This window comes from Camelina sativa, chromosome 8, assembly GCF_030686135.1.
Source record: "Camelina sativa cultivar CO46 ecotype springtype chromosome 8, ASM3068613v1".
NCBI classification, from domain to species: domain Eukaryota; kingdom Viridiplantae; phylum Streptophyta; class Magnoliopsida; order Brassicales; family Brassicaceae; genus Camelina; species Camelina sativa.
Genome location: NC_141887.1, coordinates 22769130 through 22787074, shown reverse-complemented (window position 1 = coordinate 22787074; position 17945 = coordinate 22769130). Strand labels below are relative to the sequence as shown.

The 17945-nt window shown below is 34.8% G+C and overlaps 2 protein-coding genes and 1 pseudogene across 10 annotated transcripts; all 3 read right to left on the bottom strand.

The window, feature by feature from the left end:
• Positions 1-1102, bottom strand: LOC147940342 (receptor-like kinase TMK2 pseudogene; annotated as a pseudogene).
• A 7433-nt stretch (positions 1103-8535) lies between these two features.
• On the bottom strand, positions 8536-11030 carry LOC104707583 (chromatin remodeling protein EBS). The gene is made up of 5 exons (XM_010423955.3): positions 10633-11030; positions 9748-10090; positions 9585-9653; positions 9054-9195; positions 8536-8826 (listed from the first exon to the last, which is right to left on the bottom strand). Exons 1-5 carry the CDS (start codon positions 10736-10738, stop codon positions 8800-8802), a joined length of 687 nt encoding a protein of 228 aa, XP_010422257.1. The 5' UTR covers positions 10739-11030; the 3' UTR covers positions 8536-8799.
• A 409-nt stretch (positions 11031-11439) lies between these two features.
• LOC104707584 (receptor-like protein 46) lies at positions 11440-16188 on the bottom strand. 9 transcript variants are annotated; one of them, XM_087462180.1, is made up of 6 exons: positions 15155-15288; positions 14843-14939; positions 14091-14714; positions 13444-13980; positions 12272-13359; positions 11440-12159 (listed from the first exon to the last, which is right to left on the bottom strand). In XM_087462180.1, the coding sequence occupies exons 4-6, from the start codon at positions 13973-13975 to the stop codon at positions 12136-12138; spliced, it is 1644 nt and encodes a 547-aa protein (XP_087318306.1). In that variant the 5' UTR covers positions 13976-13980; positions 14091-14714; positions 14843-14939; positions 15155-15288; the 3' UTR covers positions 11440-12135. The 9 variants fall into 9 exon arrangements, with proteins under 9 accessions (XP_087318306.1, XP_087318301.1, XP_087318300.1 ...); XM_087462175.1 differs by adding an exon at positions 15736-16188 and having other exon boundaries at positions 11440-13359; positions 13444-14714; positions 15193-15287; XM_087462174.1 differs by adding an exon at positions 15736-15911 and having other exon boundaries at positions 11440-13359; positions 13444-14714; positions 15155-15287.
• Positions 16189-17945: the final 1757 nt, after the last annotated feature.

Below are 17945 nucleotides of genomic sequence, written 5' to 3'. Positions count from 1 at the left end.
TTAAAGGAGAACCTTACTTTGATATTCATGTGCACTGTAACCAGCTGTTCCCACACACTTTGTCCTGATAGATGCTCTGGCCTCTTCTGTAGCCCTGACCAAGCCAAATTCAGAAACCTTTGCACGCATATCATCTCCCAGAAGAATGTTTGTCGGTTTCAGATCTATGTGTATGTAACTCTGACATTGAAGAGCCAAAGTATGCAGATATACTACCCCTTTGGCCACATCCAATGCAATAGTAAGCCGTGTAATCCACTCAAGGGGTTTCAACACTTCTTCCTTCCACTGGAATAGATGTCTGCTTAAACTACCTTGAGACATGTACTTGTATACCAACAATCTCTCGTTTCCTTCGACGCAATACCCATGCAGAACTACGAGATTTCTATGGTTTACCTTGGCTAACGTGCACACCTTGGCTCTAAACTCTTCATGCCCTTTTCCTCTTATCACTTGGCCTATTCTTTTCATTGCAATCTCAACATCTCCATTCTGCAGTTTCCCTTTGTAGACCGATCCGAAAGCACCTTTCCCAATCATGTTCTGCTCGCTAAAATTTTTTGTAGCCTCCCTGAGAAGCGAAAGGGGAATAATAGAATTCTCTACTTCAATGTAATCATCACCATATTTCAGCCTACTTGTCACTGTTTCATTCGGAAGTTGAAGAATGTTATGCTTCCTTTTCCTGAGCAGAAAGATTCCAAAAGCTACTCCTCCAACAATCAATAAACCGACGAAAATGCCAAGCAGGAGTCCAACAATACCTGATTTGTTCTTGTTCCTTGTTGGCAAAGGAACAAGAACACCGTTTGTCTCGAGGTCTGGTAAGGGAATCATGTCCCTCCTAAAGTGTGGCACTGTCCCATTGAGTCGGTTATAGGAAAGATCCAGACTCATCAGATTCAATATTGTGAGCTCGAGAGGAATGGTGCGTGTGAGACGATTATGTGAGATATCAATCACCTGAAGATAACAATAAATATCTTGATTGAGTTGTGATCAAAGGTAATAGCTTTAGTGTTTATTTTTGAATTATATTTTAAACATAATAAAGAGAGTTATTCTTTACAAAAAAAACTTTGCAAAACTTCAGTATCATTATGTTTCAAAGCAAAAAATAAATAAAATATAAGCAAAACATAAGCCAAAAAAAAGCTAAGCAAAACATAAGCAAAAAAAAAGGCTAATTACAAGCAAAAGCTGCAAAACATTTAATCTGTTTCTAGTTTTATTGTTTGTTATGTGTTATGTATCTTTAGAAAGACTAGGTTTTGAACCCACGCTATGGGTGGGTTTATTTGATATATTTTGATAAAAATTATATATGATAGATTACGGTAATAAAATATTATCTCATAAAAAAATAAATTTCAGATACACAATTTTTTAAAATATAAAAATCAGTTGTTATAAAATCAAATCTGATAAAAAAATCATAAATTTAACTTGACGTCCAGGCGAGGCAAATCAAACTGATGACCTCACATATCCTAAACCATTTTCTTTGACCACCAGAAAAACGAAATAATTTTATAATCATGAATTTAACTCATTTTCATATTTAATTGATCGCTACCACCTATGTTTTCGTGTTTTTTATTCAATATTTTCTTATTTTTCATATTCTTTCTTGTCATTTTCATTGTCAAATTTTATGTTAATTGTCATCGTAACTTTTACCGTTTGGTTATTCGATATACTCTTTTTCTTCTTCTTCTTCGTCAACTTCTTCACATTCTTCCACTAAAAAACCTTTTTTTAGACTACCACATAACTTGTTAACTCATCAAACTCTAAGAACAAAATCATTTCTTTTCTCATAAAATTTGTGAAATTCATGATTACCAGCATAGTCAACAACATGCACCCAATTATTGACAATTTTATTCATATACTTATTTGGTTTTAGATCCACGCGTTTAGAAACTTCTCAAACCAAAATCCTTACTTGGTTTATAATATTTTAACAACATAATAAAATATACTAATAATTATTTATTTAATATGAATCATATGATATATAGAAATATGAGTACACTATAAGAACATATTAATTATAAATAAATAATATCAATTATATTATATCATCAAATAATATCAACCGTATCATATTATCAAATAACCGTAACCGTATATAACAGTAACCGCTTGAAACGTAATCGTATTTAAACGTAACCGTTTAACCGTTTGTTAAAAGGTTCTGGTTAAAGTTACAAAAATTTCTAACCATAACTGATGGTTAATAAACCTTAACCGTGACAACCGTAATCCTAGTCATGCCTATGTATAGCTAATAAAACATGTGTGTTTGTCGTCCATCTTTCTTTTTTAAACCTCAAAATTTGACTCAAACATCAAATTAAGGTCTTGCGATGTCAATCCTTCTTCCTTAGACCCAAAACTAAAAAATTAATGAAAGAATATCAACTCATCTATAAAATCGTACACAAAAATATGTTTTACAGCTCATAAGAAATAAAAAGCACAAATGTAGATAAATAAGATAATTTATGTTTTGCATCAATATTTATAATATTTTAAACTTTTAAAAGGTTTCGAAAAATAAAATTTGAACCTTTTATAAATTTTTAATATTTATAATATTTTAAACTTTTAAAATTTAAAACTTATAATATTTAAAAACTTTTTAAAAGCTAAGAACTTTTAAAAGTTTCAATATTTATAATATTTAAACTTTTAAAATTTTTCAATATTATAATATTTTTTTGAAACTGTTTAAAGTTTTAATTTGATCAAATAAAAAACCAGATGAAACCAAATAAAACTTTTAAACTTGGACGCCTGATAAATCAAGCTTTCCTGCTCATTCGTTGTTGGAAGCATATTAATCTTATTTATACTGGTTTTGAACTATTGCCTAAAAAATTTCTAGCCGATGTGGGATATTATGCTTAGTTCTTTGATTTCCATAAATTTAAAATTTTCTTTTTTCTAAAAAATTCTGTAAATTTAAAAAATGTTAATAAATGACATGTCAAATCATGATAGGTTGTTTAAAATAATTCTTAATATATAAAATTCTAGAAATTGTATAAAATGTTAATAAGTGATATGTCAAATTTCAATTGGTTGTTTAAAATCCTATGTGGACGGTCTTATGAGCTTATAGCTCCTACTTTTTATTAGTATAGATGTTTTCAGAGTCCTTCACGTTTTAATGTTCTAAATATTCTGTCAGCCTAACTTTGAAATCGGTGTTTAATTTTGTAATTTGATTATTCAACTATAAATCAATTTAACCAAGATGCTTAAGGAAGGTTGATTTAACCAATATGCTACCCATCTGTTGTTTAAGGAAGGTGGATTTTGATTTTGACTTGGTCAGTGATTGATTAATCCGGTTTAAGATTAATCAATTTGGACTAAGTTGATTTGGTTGGATACAAGGACAAACCAATTTGAAAATTTATATAAATTAATGTTTGAATTAAATTAAATGCTGAGACCAAAAACGCTTAATGAATATATCTATTACTTGAATTTGGTGCAAATAACAGGGAGTATAACTTCTATAACTAATGCAAGATTTTATTGAAATATGTTGAACAAATTTTCAAATTTTAGATATACTAGGATAGTGCCTGCGCTACGCTGTAGAATTGTTTTTTGTATTGTTTTATTTTAATTATTTTGAGGATAATTTGTGTATGGTGTTCGTAACTAAAAATTATTATTAATATTGAAAATTTTCAATGGTAAAAGTTTGTTTTTAGGTTTTGTTATTATTTGTTTCTGGTTATTTTTTTATAATGAAATTATAGACTAAAATCAATTTTGTTTTTTTCTTGTATTATGATGCATTGGAGCACCATTATTAATGTTAGCTTTCCCATCACAGCTCATGAAACCTATGAACTATTATTATCAATCCTAAATTTCCAAATATAGCAACATGTATAGGCAAAAATTTTAACAGCCCCTCCTTATATAGGTAATGAGCACAAATCACTGTTAAAAGGTAACCATACTTGGAATATACCCTATATACAAATCAGAAAATGCAACAAAAATAAACAAACATTCATCTTAAGAAAATGAGTAAATACCTAGGGTATGTGGAATATTTTTTTGTAAGATGTGTTTAAAACTAATCAAGTAAACAATATATTGGTCTTTCAATCTCTAACACTTAACAAACTAATGTTATTTAGTCTAGAATCATAGTCCATTACATATTCTTCTTTTGAGAGAAGCAAGACGATTAGTATTAGAGAGTTTACACCAAACTGTTATGAGTAAATATTTAGTGAATATTTCATGAATAAATTGAAACAAGACATATATATGAGAAGCATCAAGTGGGCCATTGGTACTCACCTCTATTGTCTTTTCACCAAACCCGAGTTCAAACCCAGTCTCTCTCAAAGACAGACGTATAATATGTAATGTTGTAAGAAAGTTTTTTCATTTTCTAAAATTATTTTTATCCATTAGATGACATAGTTATTGTATACAAGTTGTACAATTATTGTTTTGTATACATAATTTAGTGTTATTGTATTATCCACTAAATGTTATCATAATCTAAACAACAAGTGAAAGCCAAACTTAAAGGCCCAATAGGAAACTTAAAGAGTCTCCAAAACACGAAGTAACAACTCACACATGTGTCAAACACTCAGGCCTGAACCAGAGACATCTAATTTCATCCTCTTCGTCTCTCTTCAACTACCTCACGCCAAAACTTGTGTTGACTCTCACCACATACGTTAACTATATCTCCTCGTTGTAGCTTTCCAACGGCTTCATACTCTTGCCTCTCATTATCTTTTTATTTCCGGAGAAAATTCCGATCTGTGAAGCCGTGTGGTTTACCGTACGTCTTACCAGATTCAAAATGCATCTCCAAAGAAATTGTAATTCCCCGACCACCATATCTCAGTGGGCTCCATGTACACTCCCAGTCCATGGGTCCACCTTCTTTAATGGGCCTCACGTTCTCTCACTAGGCCTGTGAGCCCATCCATATCTGCCAGTCGGGTTGCTATGTCTGAGAGATTTTAAAGATTTGTTACCATCCCTACAAATCACCACATGATTTTTGCTTGTGTTTTGTCCTCACTCGCACAGTTCCGACAGTCACTGTGACAACCTGTCCCGCGGACCCCACTAGCTGCCCCGCTAGCTGCCCCAACGGACCGTCCGTGGACCCTGCTAACCCCCCGCTAGCCTACCCAACGGACCCCAAGCTGGCCCTGCAGGACATCGATCCTAACCTATCACTGTGGATATCCCAATCTACCAGTAGGTTATTGGTGCGCCAGGCATTCCTCGAACCCTGGTCCCCACCCTTTAACAACCTTCCCACAGGACAAGCTGTCACCAATTGATCTGCAGGTCAATTGGTGACAGCTTGTCCTGTGGGAAGATTGTTAAAGGGTGGGGACCAGGGTTCGAGGAACGCCTGGCGCACCAATAACCTATTGTGGATTTGGATGAATAGTTCCATTTGTCCAGTGAGGGGTTAGGATCGATCCCCTGCAGGGCCAGCTTGGAGTCTGTTGGGCCGGCTAGCGGGAGGCTAGTGGGGCTCACGGACGGTCCGTTGGGGCAGCTAGCGGGGGGCTAGTGGGGCCCACGGACGGTCCGTTGGGGCAGCTAGCGGGGGTTAGTGGGGTCCGCGGGATGGGTTGTCATAGTCACTTCCCGGAAGGTCACCCATCCTGAGACTACTCCAGCTTAAGCACGCTTAACTCTAGAGTTCTCTCATGACCCTTGACCGAAAAGATAAGTGCACTCTGATGACATAGGTGGCCAAATCAATTCTTTTAAACATCTGTGCAAGTCTCTGAAACTGGGGTGTCATATAAATACAAAGCAACATCGTCGTTTTGGCTGATTACTTTGTTATCTCCAGTGAACATCCAATATTCCAATCTTTCCTACTGTTGTTGTTAAGGTAAAATATTTTGGAGTAGAAAATGGAAAGTATTTGGAGGGAAAGGAACAATAAACTTCACCGTAGTTCTCAGAATTTTTCGATTCAATCTCCATAATCATCATGTCAACAATAAAAAATAGGATCGCTGCTTTTCGATCTCAGAATCCGGGATTGCTGAGTAATTGAACGACAACCATTTCTTCACCTATTTATCTTTCTACGATTTGAGCTATCTACTTGGCTTTTAATTATGAGTGTAGTTAGATTTTTTTTTTTTTTTTTTTGTGCAAAGACAGTTAGATTCCTATGTAATGGTATTTTGCTATTAAGCTTGGATCTTTTATTTTTATTGCAGCAAATTGACTAAAAAAAGTGATATGGATGGAGAGACGAATATTATTGGATATCAAAGTTGACCTGTATTAATTCTTATAATTTGATTGGCTACCTGTTTTAACTGAAGTGTCAGAATTCCAAAATGCTGAGTTGTCAACAATGGAGAGAAGCACATCCTGTTTTTATTGTATTGATTGATATTGCAACCAAGTATTATGGGCCGTTAAACTCCATCTATAAAATGGATCCCATGAAATTTAGATGAAAATTAAGAATTGGAGAAGAAAATGTGACTATATTGATATGATTCTAGCATATTTCCATTTAAATTTATATATAATTAAAATTTTCCGCATCTCTTATGTTTAAGAGGAAATTATGGTGACTCTAAGTATTAGAGATGGCACGAACAAAAAAGATAGTGGAGAGTGGAGACGATCCAAATGATGATTCACCATTAATGGTATAGATGTTAAATTAATATCTCTATAAATTTATATATATATATATATTGATATAATAATGTATAATTCTAAAAAATAAATTTTCTCCTAGACATTATCTCTATAGAACAGTTGGTATATTATATTTTTAAACTATAATATTATAAAATACTCTATAACATGTCATAAAAAATAGCTAAAAAAGTCTCTTTAAGTTTTCAATTTCTAAATATGTACTATTTTTATTTTGATAGTTTTTTATTAAAATACAAAAATTGGTATTATAATTAATAAATTAATATTTATATTTCATATGTATAAGTGAATTTTTACCTATAGTATTTGTAATTTATTGTCAGTATTTTTTAATGTCAGTAATTTATTTTTTAATTCCAAAATCTTTTTTTAAATAAAATTGTCTCAATTTATAATTTTTAAGAATTAAAAAAATTAAAAAATACATCTGTAAATTAATAATTATTAGTTTACACTATTAAATAATAAATATTAATTTATAGATAAATTGATATAACTATACGTTAATAAAATGTCTTTTTGACAAAAAAAATTAATAAAATGTCTGATTCCAACAATATTAAGTTATAGAGGTTTTACTATATATACTGCAAAAGTATGATTCATTTGGCAAGAAAAGAAAAGAGTCTTGGCATTGAAGAAACAAAACATGCGACTTATATTCCATGCCAACTTAGGCTTCATGTTGAGACAGATTCGGAAAAAAAATTAACACAGATATTTCAAAAGCTGAATCGTATATAAATTCCATTTATATCATATTTTATTATTGTAATAATTTTGATATTTTTGAATGAGACCAAAATATAACCAAAATATTAGACAAAATTTGGAAAGTAACGTAGAGTTATGGCCGTTAAACTCCATCTATAAAATAAATCTTGTGAAATTTAAATTCAAAAACTTGGAGAAGAAAATGTGGATTTCGATATGTTACGATTAGTTAGAAATCTATATTAATAAAAAGTAAAAGCTATAAGTTTTTGAGAACGTCATATAGGATTTTAAACAACCAATGGAGATTTGATACTTTCATTAGAAATAAATGACAAATAAATGTTGTTCTATGGGCCAATTTATGTGATAACCAAAATGATAAATAAAATAAAAAAATATATCAAATAACTTAAAGTTAAGGAGAATAGGATTAAGGGTAGTTAAAATTACAGTTTTAGTGTTTTGATGTGGTGGTAGAGAAGGATGGTGGTGGCCGGCCGCCAAAGGTTGCAGTGGTGGCCGAAGGTGGCGGCGGTGTTAGTAAGAATGGTAGAGGTTGTGAAGATGAGGGTAAATTTGACAATAATATATAATATACATAGAATATGATAGATTTGTGGTTAGTATATTTAGTTTTTGAATTAAAGATTTTTTGTTGGTTACATATACATTGCAATTCCTCTTGTTCTATTAATTTTTTATTTTTTTTTCTTTGGTTTTAATGTTAAGAGTAAGTTCTATTATTGTTTCCAAATATTTTTCCTTTTTCATTATAAGCTACACTGTTAGGATTATACATAGATATTTCTAATCAAAATGTGAAATTATCGGCGACAAATGTTTCTTAATCAGGTACTAAACATAAAGTTAGCTTGCATTCTACTTCTGTTAAGAACTTAAAAAAAAAAAAAAAGATATGCACCTATTTAATTTGTGTTCCAACTCTGACATCGGTTTAGACATGGTTTTATCAGCAGAAAACCGACCTGGTTATCACAATCTGCGTTCGCATGACAAACCGACCTGGCGGGTAGGCACACTAACTAACCATTCCTGTCGGATCTGATATTTACTTATTTGAGTTGGCCGGAGGCAAAGTGTGTCCAACGTTTTGAGTCTCTCAATCTCAGAAAAAAACAATCCACAGTAAAAAAAAATCTCTCAGGTGCGTTGAAACATTTTTAAGTTATTATCCCCATGAAATTTTCGGCTATACAGCTCTTTGCACATTCTCTCTGGTTCTTCTTTCTCTCTCTTTTCACAACATCAAATGACGATAAGACAAAACCCTAATTAACTTAAATCTGCACCCAAAGAGCTTGAAGTTAACTTTTACTACTCATAAGAGGCTCTTACCCGCGATCATCTTTTCCGGCGCTTGGCTTCCACCTGAACACACCAAGTTGTTGTTAACACCAGAACAAGTTGTTTCAAGCATACCATTTAAAACAAACGGATTTGATCCGGATGAGAGAAGAGATCAACAATGGAATTTTGGTTTTTGTGGGTTTACTAAGATCTCAAAAATAGAGTCAATGATGGTGGCAAAGCTTATTGCTATGATGCTATCAAAGTAACAACTGAAGTTGAAAAAACACGAAGAAGACAAAACCTACCTTAAGATCATTGGTTGGTGATGAAGCAAACCCGTTCTGAGATCTTTTGACTCCATCTTCATCAGAGCTGCATTCAACACATACAAAGTGCTCAAGCTTCTTTGCTTCTTCAATCGTCATGCCTACACACGCTGGGTGATACCTACAATGACATAGTTGTAACTCCTACAATTTAATGAAAATAACATATCACGCAATAACTCTTCTGACTAGTCTGACATCACAAGGAGCTCAAACAGTGAGCACCCAGTATTTTCCGGTGTAATAAAAGCAAACAAGCAACATAAATGATTTCCTAACAAATTCCCCAAGAAAGCTATAGGCTTTTCAACTAGAAGAATGATACAGAGATCTGACTTTTTCTGTACCAGAGACCATTTATATCCGAAATTTTACACAAAGCAAGTTGTTCCGGATTAGGAATAGCAATTTTCTAAGAGTATATTATGATCAGAATTATATCTTACAAGTTGAGTAACTATACTTGGTAAAACAAGGAGGTGAAATAGAATGATGAAGATTAGCATTTACCAGTCCTTGCACCCTTCACACTGCACCATCAGATCATCTGGGTTATACGGCATTTCACATTTGCAGTACCTGTCGAGCCAAGTAAATCCCAAAAAGAATAAATAAAACTCATGGAAATCACAGGAGAGAAAAAGGCAAGCTTCATTACTATATATCTACTTACACAGCAACTCGATCAGGGGTAAATGCGCCAGTAGCAGCCTTATACTCGAATCTACAATAATAATCTTCCGCTCCAACATTTTCAAGCCTAGTGTAGTTTTTAAAGGTGTGAACGATACATTTCCCTTCGATGGTGTGTGCACTTTGCACATCATAGTGATCAGACAAGAAGAGCTCTTTGGCTCCATGGAACTGTCTCCTTCCCCCAAGTGATTCCTCAGGACGGTAATACCAACGACAATGCACCTTCACATTGTTCCTAGCATCTGCTTCAATCTTCTCAACACGCGCCACATAAGGAGGCTTACCAGCATCCGATGGACGCATTAACACACAATCACCCACTGCAAAAAACCACCTCAACAATCACATTTCCAAGTTCAACTAAATTGATAAAAACAAAAACAGCATATCTGTATTCCACACAGTATACTCAAATGATCATAAGCATTATCGTTCCTTTTCATTGTATAATGCAATGCATACACCTAGTTAGTCACCAATTAAGCCCAAGGCACACACTTTCCAAATGGCAAATACAATACAGTAAAAAAATGTCACTTCATAAACTCCAAAACAAAACGAAATCTACCAAAAGATCACATTCTGCATAAAAGTACATATTCCAAAGTGTACGTATTCAGCAGTAGTGACGTAACACAACTTCATTGAATCAAACCTCAAAGCATCCAATAAAGTTTATATAAAAAGAACAGATTTTTTTTTTCCCCCTTTCAATTGAGTGTTATATACTACTTGGTAGAGACAAAGCAAGAGGCTTGCATCCAAAAATTCAAAGCAAAAAATCAGTTTATAGAAATCTGCAATTACCCAAAAGAGTGATTTATTCTATACAGAGTTCACATAGAGCTTGATTTGGACTAACCTCTAACAACTTTGGTGGTGCCTCTGATAGTATACGAGTCGATATCTTTCTTGCCAAGCTTGCTCTTCGCCGATGAAGAAGCCACACCAGGTCGAGTTTTCGCCATTATATCTTAGGTTTTTGTTTTCCACCGACTCGCTAGCTCGATTAAGCTGGGTTTTTGTTTGGTTTCTCGAAATGTATAAAGATTGACACTTTCTATAAGATCAGAAGAAGCTTGAGATCGATGGGATGAAGAAGAAGAAGAAATCACAGAGGAACGAAGAGATAAATCTAGAACCCTAGATTCCCTCTCGGAGAAGATGAAGTTTTTTCCTTTTTCATTTTATTTTTGTTGTTTTTTTCCCAAACTTAAAATATGAGCCATTTATTACAAGTTTTGTTCAGAAACAATTTATAAGATTTAAAAAAAAAAACTTCTAACACAGAGTAGAAGAAACAATATTGTATTTTTTTTGTTTGTCTTTTATTCGAAATTTTAATAGCCTAAAAATTATTTTTAAACAAAATGATTTTGATTAAAGATGGTACATTATAATATCAAGTCAAATTACTAATACATGTAAAAAATGCAATCTGAAATTGTGTTATGCATCACATCTATTATTTTATATGTAAGTAAAACTTTATTTAGCAAAATCCAACAAATAGTGTTTTTGGCAAAAAATAATAATAATAACAAATAATAAAAACTTCAAATTTTTACTGAGATGCAACAAAATAATTAATTTTAATTTTCATATCAACCTCTTGTTTTTGTAATCCTCATAATTTTTTTTTTGGTTACGAGCTGATGATAGAAGAAAATTTTGTAAAAAAATTTATTTTAAATATTTTTTGATGAGTAGTAATTTAAAGGAAAAGTTTATTTTAAATATTTTTTGATGAGTAGTAATTTCTGTTACTTCCACATTCCATTGGAGTACATAAATACAAGTGTTATAAGAAATCCACAAGGACAACCTATGGCTGCAGCTTTCCATGAAAACATTATTTCCTCTTCTTCATCTTCCTCTTCTTCTTCTTCTTCATGTGGTGGCTTCTTCTTCTGCGTAGAGCATGGTACTTGGATTTGCATTCCACAAATTTTGCTGTTGTTGACATAAATGTTTGGATCATTCAATCTGTCTAGCTGAGGACCTTCAGGAATTCTACCTGCAAGCTTGTTGTTACTCAAATCCAAAGTATTCAGCTCTCTTAGCTTGGATAACGTTTTCGGGATTCTTCCACAGAGGTTGTTGTGTGAAAGATCTAAGCTCTCTAGCTTGTCAAGATCTCCAAAACTTTGTGGGATTGATCCAGAGAACTCGTTGTTGGAGAGGTTCAAAACCTTTAGGCTTTTGAGACTGCCTAAAGAAGCTGGGATATCTCCGTGTAGCTTGTTCTTTGAGAGATCTATGAGAGTGTAGAGGTAGAAATTTCTCTGGAAAAGAACTTGTTTTGATTTCTTCCAGTTCACTACAAGACTAAATATATCTTGTGTTTTGATGTCTATTAAACTTTCTACGTCGGTATTGCTGGTGTAACCTACACGCATAGACAACAACGATGAGCTCACACGAGACATTATCATGCATGTAAGATTCCCAAGAGATGAAGGGAGATATCCATCAAGATTGTTTTCAGAGAGATCCAAGACCTGAAGGCTTATGAGATTTGATATGCCTTCTGGGATTGGACCTTTGAGGGAATTGTTTCTCAGGCTCAGAACCTCTAGAGAAGAATAAGACCGGGATATAATATTCGGGAAGCCCCCAGAGATTTTGTTGTCATGGAGATCAAGACGCATCAGACTTGAGAGATTTCTGAAATTCTGAGGAAAATCGCCACTGAAATTGTTGCCACTCATTAAGAGCATACTGATGGACTCCCCAAAGTAAGATGGAACATCCCCAGAGAACTCGTTGGAAGATATATCGAGCCACACAAGGAGTGACTCGGGACTGAACCTCGGGAATTCACCTGATAATCTATTCTTTGACAAATCCAACAAATTCAGCAAGGAGCTCTTTGTAATAGACTCTGGTACTGATCCTGAGAAGTTGTTTTCAGACAGCATGAGTACTATGATCTGTGATACGCCAATTATATCAGGGATCTGACCAGAGAAGTTGTTCCTTGACAGTAAAAGACATGATAACCTCTGAGCCTGAAACAAATTTGGAGGCAGTGGGCCTGAGAGTCTGTTGTCTGACAAAATTATGACTTCGATTGTCAGATTAATTAGCCATTCGGGGAAACTTCCTTCGAGTCTGTTCATGCTTAAATCCAAGTAAGCAAGAGTTGTTTGATTCTTGAGCCAATCCAGAATATTCCCTTCTAAGTCACAAGATCTAAGTGACAGATGTGTTAACTTAGTCTGTTGAAAGGCATTGTTGCTCCATTGCAGTTTGTTTCCTCCAAGCCGCAGTATCTTCAGCTTCTGAAGACCAAACAACCAAGCTGTGGGAATCTCACGTAACGAGCCATTGTTATTCTCAAGCTCAAGGGTTTCAAGGTTTTTCAGATTCTGAATCGACAATGGAATTCCACCCGACAATTTGTTCATGCTCAAAGACAGAGTCGATAGATTGACTAAGTTCCCAATACCCTCTGGAATCTCAGAAGACAAGGAATTGTTCTGAACATCAAACTTAGTGAGCTTGGTTAAACGTGATACCGACAACGGTATAGAACCATTGAACTTGTTCTTCCTCAAACTCAGCTCCCGAAGTTCGGCAAGACTACCTTGTAAGATTTAGGTAAGAAACAGTTTAACACAGCTTCAATCTTCATAATTTTTAGTTTTTGAGAATTTATTTTCTAGTTTACCTATTTCTGGAGGAATGTCTCCACCGATGAGATTCTCATCTAAGATCAGTTCCTGCAGATTCTTGAGCTTTTTGATGTCACCACTCAACGAACCCCCTATAACATTGTTGCTTAAGTCAAGACGCTGAAGAGTCTTCAAAGAGAACAATTCATGAGGAATAGAGCCGTTCAAGCTATTCCTACTCATGTCAAGAGAGATCAAGCTGGTCAAGTTCACAAACGCATCTCCAGGAATCTCTCCTCCAAAATCATTCTGGCTTAAGTTTAGATATTGAAGAGTCTTCAAAGAGGAGAACAATGTAGGAGGTATAGAGCCGTTCAAGCTATTCCAACTAATGTCAAGAGCGATCAAGTTGGTCAAGTTCACAAACGCATCTCCAGGAATCTCTCCTTCAAAACCACTTAAGCTTAAGTTAAGATACTTAAGAGTCTTCAAAGAGAACAACTTAGGAGGTATAGAGCCGTTAAAGAGATTATAACTCATGTCAAGGGAGATCAACCGTGGCAAGTTCACAAACGCATCTCCAGGCATCTCTCCTTCAAAACCACTCAGGCTTATGTTAAGATACTGAAGATTCTTCAAAGAGAACAAATTAGGAGGGATAGAGCATTTAAAGAGATTATAACTCATGTTAAGAGAGATTAACCTGGTCATATTCTCAAACGCATCTCCAGGAATCTCTCCTTGTATGTAATTATGCGAGATATCAAGCGTAACGAGAGAATTTATACGCAGGACCGGTCTCAGAATGCTTAAACTCACTGAGACCATGTTCTGTGTATAAATGAGGTCCGCCTTGCCATAATCGGAAATAGCGCTCAGATCTAGGCCTATCACTTCTCTTGAAGGCGAACGAGCGTTACATCTCACAAGTTGCCATTTGCAGCAATCGGAGTTTGGCCTCCATGTCTTGAAATGTCCCATTAAGTCGATTTCAGCTTTGGAGTTGTTGACATTGTGAGTCATCAGCAGGTTCTTGAACTCGAGAAGGGATTGTCTTTGGTCTTGTGGGCAAGAGAAAGATAGTTTGGGTATGAAGAAGACGAAGAAGAAGATGAAGAGCAAGCAGGAGAGAGGACATGACTTCAGCATTTTTTTCTCAAAGCTTTTTGCGGTTCGCCACTTACTGTGTCTTCTTTGTCTTGCTTTGTAATTATAACAATTCCAAGTTGATTGGTAAAATGACTGAAATCCGAACAAATATGACTTTTCGGGTCTTCCACCTCATGTTGTTGAAATTTCCATCATGTTGACTTGACTCCACAGTTGTCTAAAAAACACAACAAAGATATACATATGACATTTGATTATATGCTCTCACCAAACTAACAATGTATAACTGTTCCCAAAAATGATGTATAAAACTCAAAAACGCATAAAAGGCGAAATTGGCAGTACCTGTAGAGCCAAGTAAATCCCATAAACTCAAAAACTGCACCCTTCACATTGCACAATCAGATCATTTGGGTTATACGGCATTTCACATTTGCAGTACCTGTAGAGCCAAGTAAATCCTAAAAGGATAAATAAAAAACTCATGGAAAATACAGGAGAGAAAAATGCATGTTTCATTACTACAATAATAATCTTCCGCTGCAACTCGATTAGGGGTAAATGCGCCAGTCGCAGCTTTGTATTCGAAACTACAATAATAATCTCCCGCTCCAACATTTTCAAGCCTAGTGTAGTTTTTAAAGGTGTGAACAATACATTTTCCTTCGAGGACGGTAATACCAACGACAATGCACCTTCACATTGTTCCTAGTATCTGCTTCAATCTTCTCAACACGAGCCACAGATGGAGGCTTACCGCTTACCAGCATCCAATGGACACAATCGCCCACTGCAAAAAAACACCGCAACAATCACATTGCCAAAATTAACTAAATCGATTAAAAATAAAAATAGCAGATCTGTGTTGCACACAAACTACAGTATAGAAATCATTCCCTTTTGCATACAACTAGTTAGTCACCAATCAAGCCTAAAGCACATACAACACAGTAAAAAATGTTCCCTTCATAACCACAAAAACGAAATCTACCCAAGGTCACAACTTCAAAAAGTGTACGTATTCAGCAGTAGTGACGTAACAGAATTTCGTTGATACAACCTTCAAGGATCCAAAAGAAAGCGAAGTTTATATAAAAAGAACAGATTTTTTCCCCCTTTCTTTCAAATTGAAATGAGTGTTTATAGAAATATTTAATCGAAGCTCAATAACCCAAAACGAAGCATTCAAAAGAGTGATTAGTTTTACAGAGTTCACATAGAGCATGATTTGGACTAACCTCTAACGACAATGAAATTTTCCAGCCATGGCGGATCTCTACCGTCGAATTGGTAAGCTATGTAAGGAATCGTTTGGCTTTCTCAGCCACGATGTCCCGCTTACGTCTGGCACCGTTTTGTCTCCATGATTTAACCTTGGCCGACATCGGTGGTTTCCTCAACACCGTTGGTTGGCACGCGTCCAGTATATATTTGAAAGTGTGAGAACTATTGGATTATGAACGATCAAAAACAATAACATCAAGGTTTCTTTCAAATCTCCTTTCATTAATAGAAAATCTGTTTACAAGTTTGTTCTAAACAATTTTTTAATTTCTCAAACTTCTCTGTCTAAGATCTTTTTTTAATCTTAGAACTCTAAAGAAACTTTACAACCCTCTCTTAAATTCTTAGCTCTTCTTTTTCTCAAATCTAAAACTTAATGGTTAGAAAACTTTTCTCCTGTTTGTGCTAAAGCTTTCTATAACCTTTGTACCCTATTTATAGAACTAGGACTACCTATTCTATTTCTAATAGGAATTGGAAAACTTTCTTTTTGTTTTTGGATTAGGAAATTTTCCTCTTACTTCATGTTTACATTCCTATTGTAAACATGAAGTCCTTTTTGAACTTCTAGAAACACCACGTGCCTTCCAAGCCTCCGTGAATCTCTTGCTTCTGGATCCTTCCTCGTTATATGCCGACATAAACACTTTCCTCATTTTGATGCTCTGCTCGAGTGTTATGTCCTTCTGAAGTAGCTTAACCATTTTGCTCAAACCTTGCATCTTCAATCTCCCCCTTTTTAACTTTGTGCTTCTCATGCATTTGCTCATTAGCTTGTCCACAAACATTTTCATGACCTTTTTAGACTTAATACCACAACCTCAAAACACAGTCTTAAATACATAACCGATAGTCAAACTTCAAGTTTATCACCCACGATGCAAACAAGACAAGTTTAAATACGAGTTTGCAAACACGATTCTAAAAATGCTATTACTCCCCCAGAATCATAGCTCTCTCAGAATTGTTACTCCCCCAGAATTGTTGATTTCATTGATATCCTTGACAAACCTTCTCCCCCAGAATCATAGCTCTCTTTTAGATTTCAGTCAAATTTTCATTGGTGTAAAATTCAACTGCTACTTCTTCCTCTGCATCTGACCATTCAAGCAGACCATTTTGAACTTAAGTGTCTCAAAAATTGTTCTAGAGAAAATCCCACACCGAGAAGGATCAGTCCAATTCATCTCCATAACTTGATCATAAACCAGTTGTCCTAGATCAAACTGGATACCCTGAACCAGCTTATACACGACTTGAGCACGTTTGACTGAAAGGTGATTCCTATGCACAGAGAGAACCCAATTATAAGCCGCCAACATCAAAAGAGCTGCAACTTCTCCAGGAAGATCCCTAACCATCAACCTTGACCAAGGCAACTTATCTTTGCCACTCATAACTGCTGCAAGTTCATCCTTACTTAATTAATCAACATCTGCATCTGCTTCCATCTCAGCTCTTGTCAACGTTTCAAGATTAAGCGCCTCATTAATAATCCTAGGATAAAATTCATACCAATGACCTCTAACAAACACCTGAACACTATTCCTAGCTTTCTTATCCGGTAAATTGGCATAAAACTCACAAATCACTTCTTTGACATACACAGAACGATCTTGTACCGAAGTATGTAACTCAAGATCCATAATCTTACTAATAATCCCTAATTCATCAGGTTGAGAAAAATCCAGTTGTCTTTCTTCTGTAAACTTCCGAGAAAAGAACTCTGAGTACCTTGCTTGAGCAGCTTTGGACACAAAGATATTAGGCTGAAAACAAGTCTTTGCATGACCATTCTTACTGCTAAAATTTCCAGACTTCAATCGTTTAGACTTGGAAATAGACCCCTTCTTTTTACCCGATGCATAAACTTCTTCTTTCCTCTTCCTTTGTTTCTTCGAATTTTGCTCGATTTGCTCTTGAACAGAAACTTCTTCAAACCCAAACTCCTCAGAATCTGAGACCACTGCTTTACCTTTTTCTTCTCTAAGAACCTCTATTTCCTCATCACTATAAATTTCCTTATCAGATTCTTCCATCCCCCGACTCTCTTGATTTCCCTCTGACTCATGATTAGATCCAAAGGACATGATTCGAGATTGACCTTCATCATCACTTGCTTCATCAATTAGTTGAGGTTGATTCACATCACCATCAATCCGAG